The sequence below is a fragment of the Bos mutus genome, chromosome 23, assembly GCF_027580195.1.
Source record: "Bos mutus isolate GX-2022 chromosome 23, NWIPB_WYAK_1.1, whole genome shotgun sequence".
In the NCBI taxonomy this organism is placed as follows: Eukaryota; Metazoa; Chordata; class Mammalia; order Artiodactyla; family Bovidae; genus Bos; species Bos mutus.
Genome location: NC_091639.1, coordinates 42,188,030 through 42,210,237, shown reverse-complemented (window position 1 = coordinate 42,210,237; position 22,208 = coordinate 42,188,030). Strand labels below are relative to the sequence as shown.

The following is a 22,208-nucleotide window of genomic DNA, read 5'->3' as shown; positions in this document are numbered from 1 at the left end:
ATACGAGGAATGTAAGAGGGTCATGAAATCAGGGCCTGAAAATGTGGTGGGTTAGTCCCTAAGTCGTGTCCAACTCTTGGACTCTTGCGACCCCACTGACTGTAGCCTGCCTAGCTCCCTCTGTCTATGGGATTCTCTAGGGAAGAATACTGGAGTGTGTTGCCATTTCCTTCTTCAGGGGATCTTCCCAACCCAGGGATCAAATCCGGGTCTCCTGCATTGAAGGCAGATTCTTTACCAACTGAGCTATAAGGGAAGCCCAAATGAGGAGATGCAAGGGGAAATCAGTTCCTGAGAATATGTAACTATCTGAAGTCTTGTTTCACCAATTTCTCTGGAGCACAACGTGCCTCACTCTCCACACTGAACTCCCTTCCGGGTGTGTTGAAAGTCAGCAGCCGCAGCAGCACAGGATTCAGTCTCTGCAGAGGCAGCTGACAAATGCCCTTGTTGTTCAGTCACAGGCAAATACCCTTGGCAAGTGCTAGTTTGTAGTATGCTTGTTTTTTTCACTCAGACTCTGGGAGAGTTACTTAGTCATCCTAAACCTCAATTTCTCTATCTTCTAAATGGGTATATTTCATAAAGTTGTGAAAATTAAACAAGATAAACTATATAAAGAATATAGTATGTACATGTACATATAATGTGTATTTTGGCCCCATCACTTCATGGCAAATAGAAAGGGAAAAAGTGGAAGCTGTGACAGATTATATTTTCTTGGGCTCAAAATCACTGTGAACAGTGACTGCAGACATGAAATTAAAAGACATTTGCTCCTTGGAAGGCGCAAACCTAGGTTTGTCTATGGCAAACCTAGACAGTGTATTAAAAAGCAGAGACATCATTTTGCTGACAAGGGTCTGTATAGTCAAAGCTATGGTTTTTCCAGTAGTCATGTATGGATGTGAGAGTTGGACCATAAAGAAGGCTGAATGCCAAAGAATTGATGTTTTTGAACTGTGGTGCTGGAGAATTCTTGAGAGTCCCTTGGACTGCAAGGAAATCCAACCAGTCAATCCTAAAGGAAATCAACCCTGAATAGTCACTGAAAGGGCTGATGCTGAAGCTGAAGCTGAAGCTGAAGCTTTAATAGTCTGGCCACCTGCTGAGAAGAGCTGACTCATTGGAAAAGCCCCTGATGCTGGGAAAGATTGAAGGCAAATGGAGAAGGGGGTGGCAGAGGATAAGATGGTTGGATGGCATCACCAACTCGGTGAACATGAATTTGAGCAAACTCCAGGAGATAGTAGAGGACAGAGAAGCCTGGCATGCTGCAGTCCATGGGGTTACAAAGAGTTGGACATGACTTAGCGACTGAACAACAACAGCAATGTATCAGACACGTAATAAAAACTCAGATTTTATCATTAATAATAGAATATTTTTGAAGATTACAATGAGGTCCTATTTTTTTGATTAGCAGTATTGATGAAATTCAGTAGCTTCAACTCAAAGTTTCTACCCTTAAATCATATACATGACAAGACAAATACAAATACTCAAGCTAAATTCCATTCCCTTCTGGTTTATAGAGCCTTCATGGTATTCAGTAAATGTTTGTTGAGTGAGTGAAAGAAAGCATGAATTCTTATTTTGTTTTACATTTAGAGGGACTGGCCCAAAAGCTATGTAAGAGGCAGACTGAAGACTTATACCCAGGTCCCAAAACTTAAAATGAAATGCATTTCCTAACTAGTGGTTAAAAACCTAATGGTTAAAACCATTAACCTTACATAAGATCTAAAGAACTGGAGATCTATATATATCCCTTATATATCTGAGAGATACCCAAGGAAAAATGAGACTTCCTGATTTAGCTTACAATTCAGGATTAAATACCATCTTGTAAGTTTATTTAAATTTTTTAAAAATTAATTTATTTCTTTGGCTGTGTCAGGTCTTAGCTTTGGCATGCTGGAATTTCGATCTTGGTTGTGGCATGTAGGCTTTAGTTCTCTGAGCAGGGATCAAATCTGGGCCCTCTGCACTGTGGCTCAGAGTCTTGGCCACTGGATCACCAGGGAAGTCCCTAAATGCCATCTTAAAAGGGAAAGGGGAGGGCTTATATAGGCCTCTCAGGGGAGAGTAAATGACTTTTAAGGAAGATAAATGGGCCCTTAGGAGAAGAGATGGGAGATATGACAGTTTGTGACAAAGTTTGTCTGATACAACGTGGACTTCAAGTCTCCTTTTTGAAGATAAATAAGTCTTCTCTGGTTGATGAAACTCCTGGGAGGGGAATCTATGACAATTCATCTAAAGGAGGATCTGTCTTTAGACAGATGGGGGGATTCAGAGAAACCCTTTCCCTGCATTTGCTGTTTTTCAAATGCCTACAGCTCAAAATATACCGAAGTGTCATATTTTGAAGTCAAAAGTATGTCCTTCTGATGTCAAAGTATGAAGAAGCATGTTGAAACAAAGAAAGGAGGTGGGTGGGGAACAGATCCCGTGAAATGTGGATTGGGGCACAGGGAGGAAGTGGGAGGGGCTTTGAAGACCGCAGCACTGGGACCGTCAGGTAGGAGTCAGAGGAAAGGGAAGGTCTCAAACGCCTGTCTGTTCCCTCCTCTGAGAAGCCTCCTTGGCTCACCCCCAGACCTGGCTTGATGCACCTCCTCCAGGACCCCACGGCCCTGCCCTGACACTTCTCACTTGAGTCATCATCACTGCTCGGCACCTCCTCCTTTGCGTGGAAGCTCCTGAGGATAGAGAGACACTGACTTCCCAGTGCCTCCACCAGGGATCGGCAAAGAGGAGGCCAGCGTGATGAGCAGAGTGGATCCAGTGGATTTGAAGTAGGGATTCGACATGGAGAAGACAGTGTTTTGTGAAGTGTGGTGGTGGGATTGAGTGGAGTAGGACCCAAGGAAGGGCCACTAGCTAAACTTGGAACATGGAGGATACACCCCGGGCCGTGGCAGTGGGACTGGGAAGGCAGAGATGGGGCGGTGAGGAGCAGAGATGCTCCAGGTGCAGTGCTGACTCAGGGCAGCCATGGGTGCATCGGGGCTCCCACATACGAAGCTGTGTGCCTGGAGGGCCCTGGGCAGCAGGGAAGAGGCGTCTCCCATGGACAAAATCCTTCTGGGTCTCCCCCTGACAGGCACCGAGGCCGAGACAAATCCCATAGCATCACACAGTGTGGAAACTGGCTTTCTGATATTGTGATTTGTAATAAGAAATACATCTTTGGTTTTTGTCCTTATTCCTGGCACTAAATGCCTAAAACCCTTGACATTTCCTAAGTGGTATAAGAGCGATATATTAAGGTGCATTTTTTTAAAGGTGCATTTTGTTATTCATAACAAGGCCCTTTCAGCCACATCTGAGTTTATGTTAATCAGGTGACTTTTGGGAAGCCCCTACAGATGGGGGCAGGGTGCCAGGGGAACCAACTGTGATTGGAGAGTTGGAACTTTCAGCCCCGTCCTCCCATCCTGGAGAAGGGGAGAGGGGTTGGAGGTTAAATTAGTCACTAGTAGTCGTGTAATGAAGCTTCCATAAGAATTTCTGAGCCATTAGGTTTGGGAGAGCTTCCTGGTTGGTGAACACCTGCCAGGAGGGTGGCACACCCCAAACTCCACGGGGACGGAACCTCTTGTGCCCTGGACTTTTCCAGACCTGGCCCCAAGTATCTCTTCATCTGCTTGTTCATTTGTATCTTTTATTTTTAGATATTTACTTATTTGGCTGAGCCGGGACTTATTTGCAGGAGGCGGGATCTTCTATCTTAGTTGTGGCAAGTTAACCTTTAGTTGCAGCGTGTGGGATCTAGTTCCCTGACCAGGGACTGAAGCCAGACACCCTGCATTAGGAGTGTGGCATCTTAGCCACTGGACCACCAGCTAAGTCCCCACTTGTATCTTTTAATATCCTTTGTAATAAACTAGGAATCCATTTTTTAAAATGAATTCTTTTTTAAAAAAAGCATCATTTATTGGACTGCCCCAGGTCTTAGTTACTGCATACGGGATCTTTAGGTGAGATGTACGAATTCTTAGTTGCGGCACGTGGAATCTAGTTCCCTGACAGGGGATTGAACCTGGGCCGCCTACTTTGGGAGCCTGATGTCTTAGCCACAGGACCACCACAGAAGTCCCTAAACTAATTAATCTAGTAAGCAAGCTCTTTGCTGAACCATTCTAGCAAATGGATCAAACCAGAGAAAGGGGTTGTTGGAACTTCTGATCTATAGCTGGTCTGTCAGAAGCATCCGAACTTCTAATTGGCCTTTCAGGGACTGAGCCCTTAACCTGTGGGATGTGATGCTATTTCCAGGTTGACAAGTGCCAGATTTGAGTTAAACTACAGGACACATAGCTTTGCCGGGGAAAGAGAAAACAAGGTCAGTAAGAGAAGCAGCCACGCCCCCCGAGCCTCACCTCATCAGGAGGAGGTGAGCCAGGCTGGTGGCAGCTGGTCCTGCTTTACAGTGTGCCCTCCAGCCAGAGGGCTTCATGCCATCACTCTGCCCTTGTATGGAGCTGGCATGGGAAAGCAGCCTTGTCGGTGAAGGAACACCAGGCTGCTTGGCACCGCACACAGTCTAAATTCAGGGAGCCAGCCCATTACAGGAATTGTCTGAGGATGCTGGTAACTGGATACCTCTGGCCTGTGAATATTACCAGGTTCCTAACCAGCCAAGGAGGGGAGCACAGAATACTCCGATTAGCCCCCAGTCCAGTGGTCAGCTGAACTTGGATGTGGCTCCTGTCACTGGCAGAAGGAAGGAGGGGGTTAATTCAAGCCAGTTCCATTGTTCAGGCCAGCCAAGGTCATGTGAAAATAATCTTGTCTGTTACACTACACATCACAACCTGCGGACTCTGCCACCTCACCAGGACTGGATTTGGATTTAGCCTGCACGCAGCCCTTCTCACAGGAAATGGCAACCCACTCCAGTGTTCTTGCTTGGAGAATCCCAGGGACGGGGGAGCCTGGTGGGCTGCCGTCTATGGGGTCGCACAGAGTTGGACACGACTGAAGCGACTTAGCAGCAGCAGCAGCAGCAGCCCTTCTCACACACAGCCTACTAGTTGCGTTACTCAGGTTCCTGGAAATCTTCTTTTTCAGTAGACATGGGAACCCACCTCCCAGAGCCCAGCCCAGTGCTGCCTGTGCCTGGATTCACAACATCCACAGTTCAGAGATGCTGGCCATGTCAGATTCAGCTGGTGGGGTCCTCCTGGGGATTAAACAAGAAAATGTTCTCACTCTTGAGGAAGCCTAACCGTCTGCTAGAAATGATTTGGAGAAATTGCTCTCCGTAGGGTCAGAGGTCAGGTCAAACAGGGGTCAAGTCAAAATATGAGCAGGCTGGTGAGCCCAGCTTCCATGCAGCCAATCATCACAAAAGGAAGAGTTGGTTAAGTGGAGCTGAGTGGTATATTCATTTCCATGTTGATTTCAACATGGATGCCCACTCTGGTGTTACCCTGCCCCCCAGCGCAGGAGCACACTCAAATACTCAAAGGCATCCACTGGTGCCTGCTTACATTCGCTGCCAAATCCCACCCTTCCGGTGGAAAGGGATTCTCTGGCTTTCGTCTCTTCAGCTATTGACTTTTTCAGAAAAGTCCAATTTCTGCCCATCACTTGATCTTGGTCTTGTGAGGCTGCTCTTCTTTTGATTCATTTATACACTTTGCCAGGGATCTGCTTCTGGTCAGGGGCTCAACAGCCCAGACTACTTCTTTTTGTTCTTAATACCTAGTAGACTGAATCTCTCATCTTCCCCCATTTTTATACTCCAGAATGGGGGAGCCTGGTGGACTGCCGTCTATGGGGTCGCACAGAGTTGGACACGACTGAAGCGACTTAGCAGCAGCAGCAGCAGTCTGGTGTTCACCTTTCTAATGTGTTTGGCAATTGGTGATCACATCCCATAACCTGGGTTTTGCTAATTTTTTGGTCCTGGACATTTAAAAACCTCTGGCAATCTCGCATAATGCCATTCTCTCTCTCTCTCTCTCTTTCACACACACACACACACACACACACACAATCTGTTCCGCTTAGATTGAACTAAATCAGATTTACAAGTGTCTTTGATCTGGACCTCTACATCCTTGGTGTGCACAACTGGAGCAGGATATGGTTGTTTTATTTATTTTAATTAATGAATTAATTTTAATTAATTTTAATGCCATTCAGATGGTTGGGCTTCTCCAGTGGCTCAGAGGGTAAAGAATCCTCCTGCAGTGCAGGAGACCTCAGTTCAGTCAGTTCAGTCACTCAGTCGTGTCCGACTCTGCAACCCCATGAAATACAGCACGCCAGACCTCCCTGTCCATCGCCAACTCCCGGAGTTTACCCAAACTCATGTCCATCGAGTCAGTGATGCCACCCAGCCATCTCATCCTCTGTCGTCCCCTTCTCCTCCAGCCCCCAATCCTTCCCAGCATCGGGGTCTTTTCCAATGAGTCAACTCTTCACATGAGGTGGCCAAAGTACTGGAGTTTCAGCTTCAACATCAGTCCTTCCAATGAACACCTAGGACTGATATCCTTTAGGATGGACTGGTTGGATCTCCTTGCAGTCCAAGGGACTCTCAAGAGTCTTCTCCAACACCACAGTTCAAAAGCATCAAATTCTTCCGCGCTCAGCTTTCTTCACAGTCTAACTCTCACATCCATACATGACAACATCTATTCCTGGGTTGGGAAGATCCCCTGGAGGAGGGCATGGCAACCCACTCCAGTATTCTTGCCTGGAGAATTCCATGGACAGAGGAGCCTGGCGGGCGGCAGTCCATGGGGTTGCAAACAGTCTGACACGACTGAGCAACTAAGCGTGCGCCTCTGCGTGCACACACGCACACACACACACACACACACACACGCACACACACACAGATGGTTAGGTCAAAAAAACTTGTTCAAACAACGTACCAAGTGGTTTAGGCAAAGGAAGGATTTTCTCATTTGGATGGACAGCCAGTGACCTAAAATAAACTTTATTTTTTAATAAATTTATTTATTTTAATTGGAGGCTAATTACTTTACAACATTGTAGTGGTTTTGCCATACACTGACATGAATCAGCCACTGGTGAAGGTAAACTAGCAAACTCAGGAAGGTACGCTTGGGGTGGGGGTGGGGAGGCAGGCACTGGTGCAAGGCGGGGCAGGAATTTATACTGACCCTGCACAACTGAGCGGGTGACAGTTTTTCCTTCCGCGGGCAGGCTGCACTGCCTCTTCTCAGTGGTACCACAGACCAAGGAGTCTAGACCTCTCTGGAGGAGACGAAGCAACAGTTTCAGAAGAACCACAAATCTTGAGAATTTAACTTCCTTAATACCTACAATGGAGAAGGCAATGGCACCCCACTCCAGTACTCTTGCCTGGAAAATCCCATGGATGGAGGAACCTGGTAGGCTGCAGTCCATGGGGTCGCTCAGAGTCGGATACGACTGAGCGACTTCACTTTCACTTTTCACTTTCATGCATTGGAGAAAGAAATGGCAACCCACTCCAGTGTTCTTGCCTGGAGAATCCCAGGGACGGGGGAGCCTGGTGGGCTGCCGTCTATGGGGTCGCACAGAGTCGGACACGACTGAAGTGACTTGGCAGCAGCAGTAGCAATACCTACAAAGCCCATCTGCTCCCTGTACCCCAAGAGCCCCCTAAGAATGTATTTATATTTCTCTTGGCAATTTCATCTTGACAGAATACAGGGTGGCGTGGAAGCCTAGACACAGGCCAAAAGTTTTCCGGGCTGCGCCCCAGGCCTTTCAGAAGACCACGCAGCCGCCGCCACCGCCCACCCTTATTCCAACTTTCCGCCGGGATTGGGTGGTCGGTGCGCCCCGAGGCCCCGCCCATGAGAGGGCACGCTTGCGCGCCTGAGGCGGCCGCGGCCATCTTTGATCCAGGCAGTCCGCTCTCCTCCCGGCGTTCTCAGGGAGGTCGCGGTCGCGCGGTTCCCGCCTGCGCGGCGGGTAGGCGATCCCTGCCTCCCCACCTCGCCCTGTGGCTGACCTGTGCTGGAGACCAACGGCCCCGGCCCCCACCCCTCTGGGCTCCACGTGAAACCTCGAGCCAGTGTCGTGGCCAGTGCCAGCTCCCCGCCCTTTCTACCCGGTGACTCCGGGCAGGTACCTGAGTTTCCTTATCTGTAAAATGGGAGTTTAACAACCCTTCTCGCCACAGCTATACCTGCTGATTGTTGGGCACGTATGATAAATTCTCGGCATAAAGCTTCGCAGAGTGTGTTCCATAAAAACTGTCTACGAGCTTTTCCTGCAGAAAACTGCAAGGGGCCTTGTGGCCACCACCCTTCCAGCCACCACAGCTCGCAGGGGTCCCCTCTCAACGACTGCAGGCAGGACGTGGACTCTGAAGACGAAGTCGGAGGGCCCAGGGGATTGGCAAGATGCCCTCGGGGAAGTAAAAGAGAAGCCCGAGTCCTTTAGGACTTGCGTGTGACCCCTTTTGGAGAGGTGTCAGAAAACAGACCAGGGTGCCCGGGACTAGAAAGACTTCCTCGGTTTTGGAACATTTAAACGCCTCCGTGCTTGTTATTTTTATCACCCCTGGCTGCCTCCCCATAGGGACTCCCATGCAGCAGAGAACTCCTAGAATGAAAAGCCTTGTGTGTGTGCGAGCTGTGGGGGACAGGCCGAAGAGGGAGCCGGGATGCTGCGTCCCAGGTGGAGCCAAGCGTGGGTGGTGGTCCCCGGAAGGGAGAGTTCAGACCAGGCCTGTGGGGGTCCCCAGGCAAGGGCAGCTGCTCCAACAGCTCTGCAGCCAGAGCCTAGCAGTTTGGGGACCCCTGACTTCCTGTGGGAATGGGAAACTCGCCTGGAACCCCAAGAAATGAGGAAAGTTCCCAGAGAAGGGGGTAGCTAGTGGAAGGGGCCAAGGCCTTCTAGAGGGCTGGAGAAACACACCCAGCCCTCCACAGGGTTTTGGAGGCTCCAGAGGAGACCCGTCAGTAAAAACCAGGTGAAAGTCACTCATGCCCAGGTTCCCCCAGTCAGCCTGATGAAGAGAGGGGTAGTGGAGAAGACAAAAGGGATCAAGTCTGAGTGGGGGTTGCAGTTTATTTTCAGACACACTCAAGAGGGTGGGAGGTGGCCAGGCGGCTCCCTCTGCGTCCCCTCCCTGCATTTGGTTTAATCAAGAACTCCTCTCCCCTGACCTCTGAATCCCTCAGCTGTGCAAGATAGACGAGGCACTTGACCCCACCATCAGGAGGGGCTCAGGCAGGTGTGGGGTGCGGAGGGTAGAGGTTGGGGGCGGAGTTCAAGTATTCACAGTTCCCCTGTGCATACCCCCGGATTACACTGTGCCCAGGCCAGAAGGGAGGGCCCCAACCCTGGGGTTTCTAGTGGTGTTTCTAGCCCTTCTCTCACTCAGAAACTTCAAGATGGGCTCCCTACCCCTCCTTTCCCTGACAATGACAAACTGCAGTCCTAAACCCTGTAGCCCAGGTGAGGTGGGGACCCGGGCAGTGCACTCAGACGAGACCCCTCCCTTCCTCACCTGGAGTAGGTGGGTGTGGTGAGCTGCGCTTGTAGTGATGGGTGGGAGCAAGTGGTAACGTGGGGGGACAGAGGCCCTCAGGAGCTCTGGCCTGCACCCCACTCCACCCCACCCCGAATCCCTGAGAGTCCACCTGCAAAGTTAGTATGGGCCGGCCGGGCGGGGAAGAGGGTAGCAGGGGCTGGGGGGGAGCCGAGGAGCACCTTCCCCGGCACCTGGCCCCGCCCCGCCCCAGTCCTGTTCCCGGGGAACCTGATGCTTAGGAAAGGCCAGGACTGGGCTCCAGGCCCAGCTTTCAAGCTCAACCTTCCAGAACTGCTAAATTCTGGGGAAGGGTAGAGCTACTAACCCCCACAGCCCAGCTGTCCTGGCTTTGGGCAGAGTGGTGGGAAGGAGGGGTTCCCTCCTAAGGGTATTATAAAAAGCTAAAACCGTTAACGACGACTTGGGAGAAGTGGTTCCCAGCTTCTTGCTTCCCCAAGTTATCAGTCTCCCCAGCACCGAGCAGACAGGGCTGAGGGGGTCCCAGAGAGCTAAGGGAGAGGCCACCGCCCCACTCTGAGAGGGGGTCCGTTAGCACCATGCAATGTTGGAGCACCCAGCAGTCTGATGGATGCCCCTGGGCAGGGGCGCTCCAAAGCTGGAGTGCCCACTTACTAAAGCTTCTGTGCTCTTAATGGGGGGCAGGGGGACACCCCTGTTAGAGAGGAGGTGAGAGGAGAAGCCGGGGTCAAAGTCCACAGAAGGGTCTCAGGACCCCAAAGGGCCCCTCCAGGAGTCATGACTTGAAGAATCTTCGTACCACAAACTGGCCCAACAAAACCACAGCCAGAACTATGGCTACGCTCTTGATGGGGCCGTTCCCCAAGTCCAGGGCTGCCACCTGCCAGGAGAGACAGGAGGGTCATGGGCGGAGGGTGCTGGTGGCTCCCGGGGCCAGGGTGGGGCTGGGAGGCGGGGCTCCAGTAGCAGGGAGAGGGTGACCAATGCTCAGGCACTCACCCAGCCACCCCTCTGCGCGATCCACCGGGCGATGGAGCGACGCAGCATGAAGTCGGCCACGAAGCGGGTCACCTGGCCCAGGAAGCCGGTCAGGCCGCGCTGGTAGACGTGGAGGGCCAGGCGGTAGCCAAAGCCCAGCAGAGCCACCACGCGGCCCCAGTTGATACCGCTCTCAAACAGGCTGCGGGCAGGGGAGATGCCGTTGCTGGAGACCCCTGGGGGGGCCTTCTACTTCCTTCCCCCTCCCATCCCTTTGGACCCCCTGTCCCCATCTCCTCCCTGCTGGAAAGCAAAAATGGCTTAGCCGTGAACTGGGGGGGCAGAGGCTGCCCCAGCCTGGCCTCGATCTGGGAAGAGCCCGTGTCCCTGTGAAAGGAGAAAGCTCAGAGGGCAGATGAGTGGGGCGCTGCTGCTGGGGCTCAAAGGTACACAGAATGTGGAGGGCAGAGCAGGTGGGTAGAGGCAGCAGGGAGATTACCTGTGGGTGCTGCTGCTGGCCTGGCAGCCCGGGACGGCAGAGAGAAAAGGACAGAAGAGGAGGTTAGGACAGTCTTGGAATCACAGCGGAGTTGGCGGTGGCCTCTAAGGACACAGGCAGGGTGTTCAGCTCTGAGCACTGATTCCATCTCCTGCTCCTGCCGTCACCCTCAGCCTCGAATCTACTCCGCGACTGACTTCCTTAATCCGCATGGTGACAACGGCTAACACCTCTAAGTGTGCACGCAATCCTAAGCGTATTCCCCCTAGTTTACGGACCAGGAGACTGAAAACTAGGATGTGTCATGAAGCCGGTAAATGGCGAAGCTAGGATTCGCCCAGGCTGCTGGTCTCTTGAGGCCAGATCTCAGCATCAGGAAGTCATTTTCAGGACCCGGTGGGCTGAAGCCAGGTCCAGCAACCATTTTTGTGTGAAATGTGGCTCCCAATCAGAACAACAGCTGTGTCCCAGCAGTGCTGGGGAGCTCTGGGAACACCCCCACTGCGAGCCCCACCCCACACACACAGTCCTGATCTACCAGCTCATGTTGGTATCAGGGCTTATGAAGGCTGTGCCCTTGTGTACAAAGATGAGGAGTCTGGGCTTAGAAAGAGAAAGACGGGGGCCCAAAGCCACACGTGAGTTAACAGCAGAGGCAGGGACAGAAAACATGTCTCCTGACACCAGCAGAGAAGCTGTCTCCCGTTTCACGGGCAGGGCCTGGCGCGGTGGGGACAGCGCCGTGGAGGGGCGGTGGCCGGGGCTACCTGGACGCGATCTTGGTGAAGTACTCATAGGCGTTGTCTGCTGTTGGCTGCAGGTGCTGCAGCATGGCCTGGAACTCCGCATCATAGCGCCGGTTGATGTCGTCCCCGATGACGGCGAGCTGGCGGCCCACCTGCCCCATGGTGCTGGAGGAGCGGGAGGCGGCCAGTGAGTTGGGGCCTGGGCTGGCAGCAAACCGCTCCTGCCTGAGATGCCCTGGCCTCGGGCGCCCCTCCTGGGAAGTCCTGACCGTGTGCTCAGACATGAGGGCTGGGCCCAGGCACAAGGGGCAGGCTGTGCTGAAAAGGGTGCCGGTTCTGGGATGGGAGCGGTGACCCGAATGCAAAAGGGCAGCAGCAGGAGAAGCCCCCAGGCTTGCTCAGCTGCCAGGACCAGCACGGTGACCCTGCCTGAGTCTCCGCTTCTCTCAGCATGTCCAGGGGCCGCAGCTCACCTGCTAGGTTCTGGGTGCAAGGTGACCATCTCTGGGTCAGTAGGCGCAGCCGCCCCCTCGGCCTCCTGTTCCTGCTGATGGCGGTAAAAGACGTAGCTGCGGAAGACCTCCTCGGTGTCCCGGGCTACCTGCTCCTCTGGGGACCAAAGCCGGGAGTCAGGGAGGAAGTGCTCTGGGGAGGAGGGTTCCCTCTGCTGGGGGACACATCTGTCCCACCTCTAGCCCTCAGGTGACACCTAGGGCTGACTCTGAGTAGAGCTGTCTTCTCACAGCAGCCTCGTGGAGGCGACCGCCCCGTTTACAGATGAGGAAACTGAGGCACGGTGTTTGCATAACTTGCGTGAGGTCATGTGGCTGGAGTGAGCAGTGTGGCCAGGATAGATTCCCAGGAGTTTGGGTCTCTGGCTTTTAGTGTCCAAGGCACCCGGCCGTATGGCTTGGCTTAGGGAACGGACTGCAGCCCAGGAAAGTCACATTGGGACATAGTGAGTGGCCTGGGATGGAACCCAAAGTCCAGGAAGCAGCCTGTGCTGGGTGGCAGAGCTGCCAGCCTTCCGGTGGTCCCCTTGGAAGAGGGCACTCTCTTCCTTCCTCCCCAGAGTCTAACAGCCCAGTCTCCCTGTTGAGCAGCCCTGATCAGGTGATAAGCTGCCTCACTTCCTTATTTCTCCAGCTGGGATAAGACAGCCCCGCCCCACGCCTTCCCTCCTGCTCACCCATCCTGCCCGGCTGCCCAGGAAGGGCAGGGTGTCCTCCTCAGACTCACCGCCCCCTCCCTCGGCCTCCACATGTCCTTCCCCACTCTGCTCCTGGGGCTTGGTCTTGCCGGCACCCCCGCTGGTGAGCCAGTGGGCCGCCCACACTGGGTGGGGAGGTGCTTTTCTCCTTTGTGCAAGGCGGGTAAACTGAGTTGGGCCCCTGGGACTGTCCAGGTCTGCTCTCGCCAACCTCCCAGCTGGCCCCGGTGGTTATGGGGTGGGTGAGGGGGCAGACAGACCCTTACCTGAGGTGGAGGAGGGGTCAGGCTCGTCGCAGTCCTGCCCGGGGGGACCTGGGCCTTGTCCGGAAGCCATTCCTCAGGTCCTGGGGAGAAAAGCAGCTTCAGTCTGTGTTGGGGGCAGATAGGAAAGCAGAGGTGGGACCAGGGGCTCCGGCAGTCTGTGGAGGCGGGGAGGGCCCCCTCCTGAAAGACCCACTGACCCAAGAACTTATCACTTCACTGGCGGCTCTTCAAGGAAGACTGGGGCTGAGAAAGGCCAGGCAGCCAAGACTGCCCCCGCTGGGGACCAGCGCAGGCCCCGGGGCGGGGAGGCCACAGCAGTGCCCAAGCAGCTGTCTAGTCACGTCTTACCCCGTTCCTGGGCCAGGGAGGTGAGTTTCAGAGGCAGGGTTTCCTTCCGCTGCTGCTGGGGCCCTCTGAACCCCATCCAGTCCACACTCACCGCAGACTCACTACCTTCCAGCCAGTGACCCCTGAAGGCCGTCCCTGAAGGCCCCACTTCCCGTCCGGCTAGTCAGAGCACGCCTGTTTTCCAACTCGGACCTGTGGTGTCCTCCTCACACGTGCGGGAGGAGGTGTGGGACGCGGTGGGTAGCGTGGCAGGGTAGGCACCGTCATGCCCACTGCACAGGTGGGAAAACTGAGGCTCAAGGAACGCCCCGGGCCACAGGCCTTGTCAAGGCGTCAGGGTGACTGAATTTCCACACGTGTCCATGCTCTCCTCAGCGCTCAGGTCAGACTTACTTCCCAGTTGCCGGCGTCGGTCTCTGCCTTTGCCCCGCCTGCCTAGCAGGTGGCTGAGGAAACCACGTGTAGCCCTTGCCCTCCTGTCTCCGGCCCCCGTTTCCCTCCTTTTCCGGGTTCTGGCCACAGCCCCTGGCGGCTCAGTGAACCCTGGGCAGAGCAAGTGTTTCCTGGACATAAGCTGTTTCACTTTCAGTTTGCACCCTCCTCATTTCCCCGCACCCCAAAGCTGCCTCCATCACCCAGGCAGGAAGCCCCCTCCTCTCCCCACTCCGGAGGGCCCAGCCTGGGCCCAACACACAGGCCACCCTCTCCCCCCTGGGAGGGCCTGTGTAGCCCTCCTCCCTGGGAGGGCCTGTGTACGCCCTCCTCCCTGGGAGGGCCTGTGAACCGTATACCCTACCCCGCTCAGGCCTGGGGCCATTTTCCAAAGGGCCTCAGGAGAAGGGTGGGGAGGGTCCACCTGTGCGCCCCACCTCTTCACTGCCAAGGGGGCAGGGACAGGGAGAAGGGACTCGCCCCTCCTGCAGCCCGCGGTCCCCCTCCTGCTTAAGACAGACCTTTGCCTGACACCCCGCATCCTAGAAGCTGCTTCCCAAACAAGGCGCCTTTCTCCCTCCCTTGGTACCCAAACGTGGTGCCCCCAGGACATCAGGGCTTAGGATGCTAACTGCACCTCAGCTCCCTCTCCCACTACCCCTGGGGCTCACGGCTGGGGATGAGGTGGAGCCTTGGAACCCGCCCCAGGGCCAGAGGCCTGAGCCGACCCGGGACTTCCTCTGCCCCCATCCAAGCGGCCTGACTTCCTGGTGGGGAGAGTCCGCTGTGCCCCACCTTTTGGGTTGGCCAGGCCCAGGATGCTGCTGGAGTTGGGGGGGAGGGGGCAGATCCCAACCTAGTCTTAGGACTCCTGGGGCAGCAGGAAGCACTGTGAATGGTCTCCCGCTGCCCTTGACCTTGACTCTGACCTCCACTCCCATCCCCCAGACTGCTAAAGAACCTGGCTCTTTGGCATGCAATTCTCGGGCAGCCAGGGCCAGGGCAAGAGGGCCGCCTCAGGGGCAGCCCGAGGGAGCCCCTGCTGGATAGGGCCACCATCGAGGGTTGGTGGAGCTGCCCGGGCAAGCTTCACAGAGGCATTCCTCTCCCCAGAGGGCTCCCCAGGGGCTCCCTGCCTCACCCCGGGCCTGGGGCTGCCCAGGGAAGGGGGCATGGGCAGGACTCTCCCAGCTTACCTCCCCGGACCCTGGCCCAGGCCCGGGATGGCCCAGCGGGGCGGAGGCCAGAGATCCTGAGGGGCCGGGGGCTGCTCCCAGGGTCGTGTCCCCAGGCCTGGCTTCCAGGAAGGGGAGTCAGTGGATCCCCGGTGTCTGGAGTGCAGCCTCTGCCGGTCCCAGCGCGGCCCTGGGGACCCACGGGGCTGCAGCGATCATAGAGGCGCCGGCGGCTCCCGGCTCCCATCAGCTCCCTCTAGAGGAAGTTGCTCAGTGGCCGCCGGATGCGAAGCCGCAGCCCCGTGGCCTGAGGCGGGTCTGGGCTCCGCAGGAGAAAGTGGCTTCCCCTCCTCCTCCCCCACGGCTTTTCCCCCACCCTGGTTCCCAGTCCTCATTCTTGATTTGTCCCCTGCTCCCTTCCATCAGTGCCAGCAAAACAGCCAGGATGGGGTGGTTCCTTGAGCCCCACTGTGTGCCAGGCACTTTAAAAGCCCTTTGGACAGACTTCCTTTGGTGGTCCAGTGGCTAAGACTGTCCTCCTAACGCAGGGAGGTCTGGGTTCGATCCCTGGTCAGGGAACTAGAGCCCACACATAGCAACTAAGAGTTCACGTGCTGCAACTCAGACACAGTGCAGCCAAATAAATAAATATTAAAAAAATAAATAAGAGCACTTTGGAACAACCCTGGGAAGTTGGTGCAGTGGGCCACACCCATCTTACAGGGGAACAAACTGAGACTCAGCTGATCTAAGGAACCTCTCCCAAGGTCACTGAGACGGGTTTATAATCAGGTCTCCGGGAATAATACTAAATTGAGATTCAGCGTGCAGTTAAGACTGTGCACCAGGCACCTACCTTGGTGGTCTCCACAGAGGAAATGTGACGTCCCCCTGACTGTGCCGGGCAGGTACGAAGAAAAGAGGGCACGGTGGGCCCGTGCCAGCTGGACGCTGAGAAGGGAGGGAAGGGGGAGGACAGCTGCCGGGGAATGAGTGCTTCCCAAGGACGGCAGCGGCTGCAGGGGGACAGGCGGGGAGGAGAAAGCCCTGGGCCACCACCCCATCCTCAGAGCTGGGGTTCCTCTGGACTCCTCTGCCTGCCCCCACCACTGTCTCCTGGGGCCTCCCCAACCCCCAAGCTCCCCCCACCCCAGCTGGCTCCCTAGGCCTCGTCAAAACCCCTGCACTGTCTGCCCCAACGAATCCCCCCTCCCCCCTCTGCCTTCTAGAACTCCTGGAAGTTTCCAACTGGAGGTTTTCAATTTGAAAACCCCCTTCTGTTCTTAAGCAGTTGGTCCTGTGGTGTCTGCTGCGGCCCCTCCCTCTGAGTCAGGGACCCTTTCAGGATGGAGGCCCCTGCTTCAAGCCCTCGACCCCGAATTTTGGGCCGCTCCTCCATGTTCTGCTTTTTCCGGAGGTTGGTGGGCAGCAAGCGCAGCCCGAAGAACTCAGACAGGGCCCTGCGGAGGGGCCAGTCGTGGCCCCTGAGGGGGCAGGACGCCGTCCCCTTGATGACCGACTGTCAGGGACGAGCCGGGAGGAGGGAGTCCAGGCCTCCCGCCACGCTGCCCTTCGCCCGCCCTGGGGCCCTGCCGCAGCCAAGCCCCTCAGGGCTGGAGATGGGGGACCCTGGGGCCCAGACCTCCCCTCCAGCAGAGGTCCTGAGGGTCGTGGCTCAGGGCGTAGAGGTGAAGCCAGTCCTGCCCAGAGGAAGCCAGGAGGTGCTGGGCCACTTGTCTGAGCTGGAGGAGAGGGAAGAGGCGGCCACAGGGGAGGCCTCAGGGAATACGGGGACCTCAGAAAGGTGAGGGGCTGGGCCGCGAATGGAGGAGCTAGGGGGAGCCAGGGTGTCAGGAGGGAGGGGGACGTGGGCCTGAGGTTTGACAACCAGAACTGGGGAGGGACCAGGGGCTTCCCTGGTGGCTCAGCCAGTAAAGAACCCACCTGCAAGGCAGGAGACCCCAGTCTGATTCCTGGGTTGAGAAGATCCGCTGGAGAAGGGATAGGCTACCCACTCTAGTATTCTTGGGCTTCCCTGGTGGCTCAGCCGGTAAAGAATCCACCTGCAATGCGGGAGACCTGGGTTAGATCCCTCTGTTGGGAAGATCCCCTGGAGAAGGGAACGGCTACCCACTCCGGTATTCTGGCCTGGAGAATTCCATAGACTGTAAAGTCCATGGGGTTACAAAGAGTCCGACATGACTGAGTGACTTTCACTATCAGGAACGGACTCCTTGGGTGGGCAGAGGACTGGGTGGGCATGGTCGTTCACATCAAGGGTGGAGAGGGCAGAGGGAGGCAGAGACAGGGCTCCTCCTGCAAGTGAGGGGTTGTGTATAGGGGCACCAAAAGGACAAGGGCACAGGCCAGGGACGAGGAAGGGTGCGTGTGGGGTGAGCTGGGCCTCCCATCACTTCCCAGCTCCTTGCTGGGCCCCTCCCCTCCTCATCCCCCTCTCACCCCACTTTTGGGGGTATCATCTCCCTCTGTGAAGACCCCAGAGGGCAGAGCAGGGAGCAGGGGGGAGCAGGGGGGTGGAGGAGCTGAGCGGGGCTTCCACGGGGGTGTGGGACCTTCACCACCTCTCAGGCCCCACCTGCCACCCCCATCTGACTGTGCTCTGGGGTCAGGGGCCACTCTGCCCAGGCCTTGGCGGTGGAGCCGGGATGCGTGCGGAGGGCCGTGGGGCCACTGGAGTTCAGCCCCGAGGCCTTCACCAGGGAGGAGGAATGTCTGCTCGATGGTGAGTGCGGTGGCCACAGGCCCCGGGGGATGGCCAGGGCATCGGGCCGGGGGTGGGGGGGGCCCGGGGGACGCGGGGCAGTCTGAGCGGAGCTGGATCCCAGCTACACTCGGTGCAGGTGTGAGGGCGGCAAGTCGCTCAGTCTTTGTGCATCTCAGTTTCCCCATCTGTAGAATGGGAGTGTGATAGCACCTCTGTCAGAGGGCCTTAGCAAGGATTAAGTGAGACGTTCTCTCTCCGTGAAGTGCCTAGAACTGTGCCTGGCACATAGCTGGCGTTTGCCAAAGGACACAAGGAAAGCTGGCCGTAGCTCAGCCCTCCCGATGGACCCGTGCTCCTCAGGCTGGGCCTCCACCCTTTGCTGTGGGCTCCCAGTGACCACTGCCCTCCACAGGTGACCCAAGGCTGGCCTCCTCCAAGGTGGGGGCAGCTCCCTGGAACCGCCTCCTCGGCTTGTACAAGCGGCTGCAGAAAGGGGCCATAGCCAAGGTCCGTGGGGCCCCGGCGCGAGGGGGCGGGCGGAGGCAGGGCTGGGCCCGGGAGAGTGCGTCCGTCTTGCCGCTCCTGCTTTCTGCTCGGGGGCCGGGGTCGGGGTGGGGCCCGGGCTCAGGTGCCCCCCTCACCTGCGGGATGGCCGTCCACCCTCAGTTCCCTCTCAAGGAAGGCCTGCCCGAGAGGAGCCCGGCGAGGAAGAGGCGGCGGCGGCGGAGGAAGACAGCGCCCTCAAGCTCTGCGTGCCGGGCGTCGTCACTCTCCAGTCCCCGCTGCATAAGGCCTTCAGGTCAACGGACACAGTGGGTGGGTGTGCCGCCCGTACCCCCTCACCCCGCCCCAGCCCCGCTTTGATGGAGCGGCTCTCGGATGCAACACCGGTTAACACCACCAGGGGGAAGCACAGGACTTAAAATGATCGCTCAGGCCGGCTGACCTGCGGGCGCCTGTCCCCAGAAGAAGCTGGGTGTGGGCCTGGGAGGGGGGGAAGGCTTGAGGGGTGGGGGGCGGGTTACGACAGGTACCGTGGCTCCTCCAGCAGCACCCTTTCCCAGCCCAGAATTCTAACTCCTTCAGTGGCGCCCCCCTGCACCCCCAGTTTTCCCCTCAGGTGTGCACTTGATGTGACGGTGCCCAGGGGACCCCCTCCTCCCATTGCAACCACCTCGCCACCCTGGTGGGGCGAGCAGATGGCTTAGTGGTAATGAATGACAGCCTCCAGTAAAGTCTCCATTGACATTTGCCTTACCACGAGCCAAACCCTCTCCTAAGCACTTTTCATGAAATACTGCATTCTGACTCTGAGGTCGGTCCTGTTATACCGTCTTCGCTTCCCTGTGAGATCACTGGGTCCCAGAGGGGTTAAGTAATTTGTCCATGATCACCTCGCTGGTCAGTGGAAGAGCTGGGGCTTGAACCCCCGTGGTTTGGGTTACTCCGGGTTGGTACGCTGGAATTGATGGCTGGGGGAGGCGGGGCGTGGTGAAGGAAATGTCTGCCCCTCGAATGAACACTGTCCCCCCCGGAGGCAGGTAAAGAGATTCACGCTCGGGATGGGAGCAGGGAGCCCAGTGAGCATCCTGGGACAGGCTGGGCGGTGGGGAGGTGGAGTCTGGCGGGCTCCAGGGGCCCGACTCGGGGTGACCAGGGGCCACGCAGGACAGGGAGAGGTTTGGAGAGCTGGGGCCACTTCGTCTTCCTCAGATCCCCGGCAGGCTGCAGCTGCCCGCTCCTGCTTGTCCCATGCCCTTCTCTCTGGCTCTCAGGTTTTGTGGAGGCGGAGCTAAAGAAGCTTCTGGTCGTTCAGCGGGAGTCCCGCCTCTGGAAGATGGGCGGCTATGACGGCCGGGAGCTGCTGACCCAGCCAGAGATCACCCTGGAGGAGGCGGGCGTCGTGGATGGCCAGGTACACCCACCCTCCCACCACCCCGCCCTGCTTGCGGCCCGGGAGCCTGGGGCTGGAGACCTCCCCTCTCCGTAGGCTGCGGGCCCAGGCTCCAGCCACCCACGCACCCTGCTGGGCAGGAAGGGCACAAGTCCTTCTCCATGGTGGTCTCTCTGAGAGCAGGACCCCGGCCTCCTAAGCACACACTTCTCCATCTGGCTGGCTCTCACTTAGCCCAGAGCCCGTTGCTAAGGCGTCACTGCCGTGCATTTGCTGTGTGGTTCCGGGCAAGTCCCTCGCCCTCTCTGGGACTCAGTTTCCTCATCTCCACGAAGAGGGAGTTTATCAGGCGGCTTCATGGCTTTCTTGCGCCTCTGTCATTTGCATAAGGTCGCTCTTTTTCCGTCTCCCATTCACATCCACACTTCCTCCCACAAACACACACAGGCGCAAGTGAGTTGCCAGGGGTAACAATGGGGACCACCCCCAGCCCGCCCTCTTTGACGTTGGCCTTAAATGTTAGGTCTGTCCAGGCTTCTCTGAGTGCACACTGATAGATCTGTTGATGACAAAAATGTGTCGATTTCCTTTCTGGGTTAATTTCCATTCATTCATCAGTTCACCCTTTCCTTCAGTGGACATCTGCCCCCTGCAGACTGTGCAAATCACAAAAGGAAGGAGCAAAATCTGTAGTCTGTGACTTTGAATATGGGCTTTGGTGTCTTCACCTGGAAAGGGGGCCATTGGAAGATGAGATGAACTGAAGAGTGTGTGGCAGTCAACTGCAAAGGGCACTCCAGTGTCAGGGATTATGACTCACCTCTCGAGGGCCATGAATACCAGGAACCCTTGCTTCCCCCTCATCCTGAGCCTTAGGCCATGCCACAGGGTGCCCCCGGGTGCTCTGGGGAGCCTCACCCTACACCACACAAGTCCTGTCTCTGGTAGGGCTCCTGCTTTTTTGCCTTTTCCTGCTGAACGGACCTCTCCTCCCCAGCGCCCTCCAGGGCCGCCCCCTGGGCTGGCCTGCCCTGTCCCGGGCGTCCCGGGCGGCACAGTCCTAGGGTCGCCTGAGCACACAGCGGGCCATCAGGGGGTTTCTGGATGGTGGCTCAGGCGGTGCCTCACCGGGGGCGGGGCAGCCTGCTGGGGGCGTGTCGAGGGGCCTGTCCTCATCACCACCCCCTGTCTCCTGGTCTGCCCTCAGGGACACCAGGCTGAGGGGGAAGGAAGCCAAGCCCCGGCCTTTGGGGAATGCTGGGGCCCTGGGAGAGGGGCGCCGAGGCCGCAGAAGCAGCGCCCCGAGCTGGGGGTAGGGGTGCCGAGCCCCCTCGGCAGGGTGTCCAGGACAGAGGTGAGGGAGGGCTCGGGCCGGCTGGGGCTGCTCCCCCCAGGCCGCAGGGAGGCGGCTCTGGGTTGGTGGGCTGGGCCAGCTGCTGGCCCCTGGGGGCAGCTTTGGAAAGTGGTCTTGGGGTGCTCGTCTCTGGGGGTGCCGAGGAGGAAGAGGAGAGCTCAGAGACGCCAAGGCCTCTGCTTTCACCCACTTGCAACCCCCAGCACCTGCTTCTGGAGGAGATGGACGAAATGGGAAACTGGCCTCCAGAGTGAAGCCGGCGCCGCCCGGGGTCCCTGCAGGCGCGGAGGGACGGAGCCCCGCTTCTCAGGGCACCTCAAGGAGCCCCTGGGGCCAAGGAGTCTCAAGATAACCCGTGTCTGTGCATCTGCAGGGTGGGCCTGCCCGGCTGACTGCTCCCACTTGTCAAAGTCAGGCCTGTCACATTACTAATAAAACTCAGTTCGGCATTGGGCTCCTTGACTGTCTGTCTGCGGAGCCCGCCCCCCGTCCTGCACAAGCCTAGTGTACCGGAGTCCCGATCTCTCTCGTCGGGGCCCACAGGCCCCAGGCCACCCCAGCTGCAGAGCCCCGGTCCCCATCTGAGCTGGAAGACGGCAGGTCTGGTGCACCTGACCGCGGTGGGGAAGGACCTGGGGCACCAAGGCCTGCAGGCCCTGACTTCCCTTCCTCCTGAGTTCCCAGGCCCGGCGTGGGGCCTCCTGGGAGGATCCGGGAATTCTCCAGCAGGAAGTCCCTGCCCAGCCGGCACGGGGACAAAGCCAGGAAAGCAGACCGTGGGGACCTGCCCCAGGGGCTGGGCTGGGGCAGGTGAGGGGCCCCTGGGTAAGTGGAGGTATGCCACAGCGGTGCGGGGCCAGGCCCCACCCTGCTGCCCTGGTCAGGGCCCACTCTGCCAAGCGGAGTGCTGGGCACCTCTGGGGACCCTGGGTGTAGGGAGATCCAGACATCTAGAAGAAGACATTCCTCCAGCTCTACCAAATTCCAGAAGCAAAGGTGGGGGTGAGTTCCTCATGGGAGGCACACCTTCATCCCTGGCTTCGTGGGCATCCAATGAGGGGGAGGGCTAGGTGCAGTTTGGACAC

The 22,208-nt window shown here is 57.1% G+C and overlaps 2 protein-coding genes across 3 annotated transcripts; one reads left to right on the top strand and one right to left on the bottom strand.

Moving 5' to 3' along the window:
- Window positions 1-9,026: 9,026 nt before the first annotated feature.
- Window positions 9,027-15,419, bottom strand: BAK1 (BCL2 antagonist/killer 1). Of its 2 annotated transcripts, none has more exons than XM_070360832.1 (6): window positions 15,172-15,419; window positions 13,196-13,275; window positions 12,193-12,328; window positions 11,741-11,884; window positions 10,496-10,676; window positions 9,027-10,376 (listed from the first exon to the last, which is right to left on the bottom strand). In XM_070360832.1, exons 2-6 carry the CDS (start codon window positions 13,263-13,265, stop codon window positions 10,272-10,274), a joined length of 636 nt encoding a protein of 211 aa, XP_070216933.1. In that variant the 5' UTR covers window positions 13,266-13,275; window positions 15,172-15,419; the 3' UTR covers window positions 9,027-10,271. The 2 variants fall into 2 exon arrangements, with proteins under 2 accessions (XP_070216933.1, XP_070216934.1); XM_070360833.1 differs by lacking the exon at window positions 15,172-15,419 and adding an exon at window positions 13,937-14,083.
- A 1,077-nt stretch (window positions 15,420-16,496) lies between these two features.
- LOC102266829 (gametogenetin-binding protein 1) lies at window positions 16,497-21,537 on the top strand. The gene is made up of 6 exons (XM_005891406.3): window positions 16,497-16,954; window positions 17,781-17,893; window positions 18,288-18,382; window positions 18,542-18,691; window positions 19,651-19,790; window positions 21,327-21,537. The coding sequence occupies exons 1-5, from the start codon at window positions 16,497-16,499 to the stop codon at window positions 19,669-19,671; spliced, it is 837 nt and encodes a 278-aa protein (XP_005891468.2). The 3' UTR covers window positions 19,672-19,790; window positions 21,327-21,537.
- Window positions 21,538-22,208: the final 671 nt, after the last annotated feature.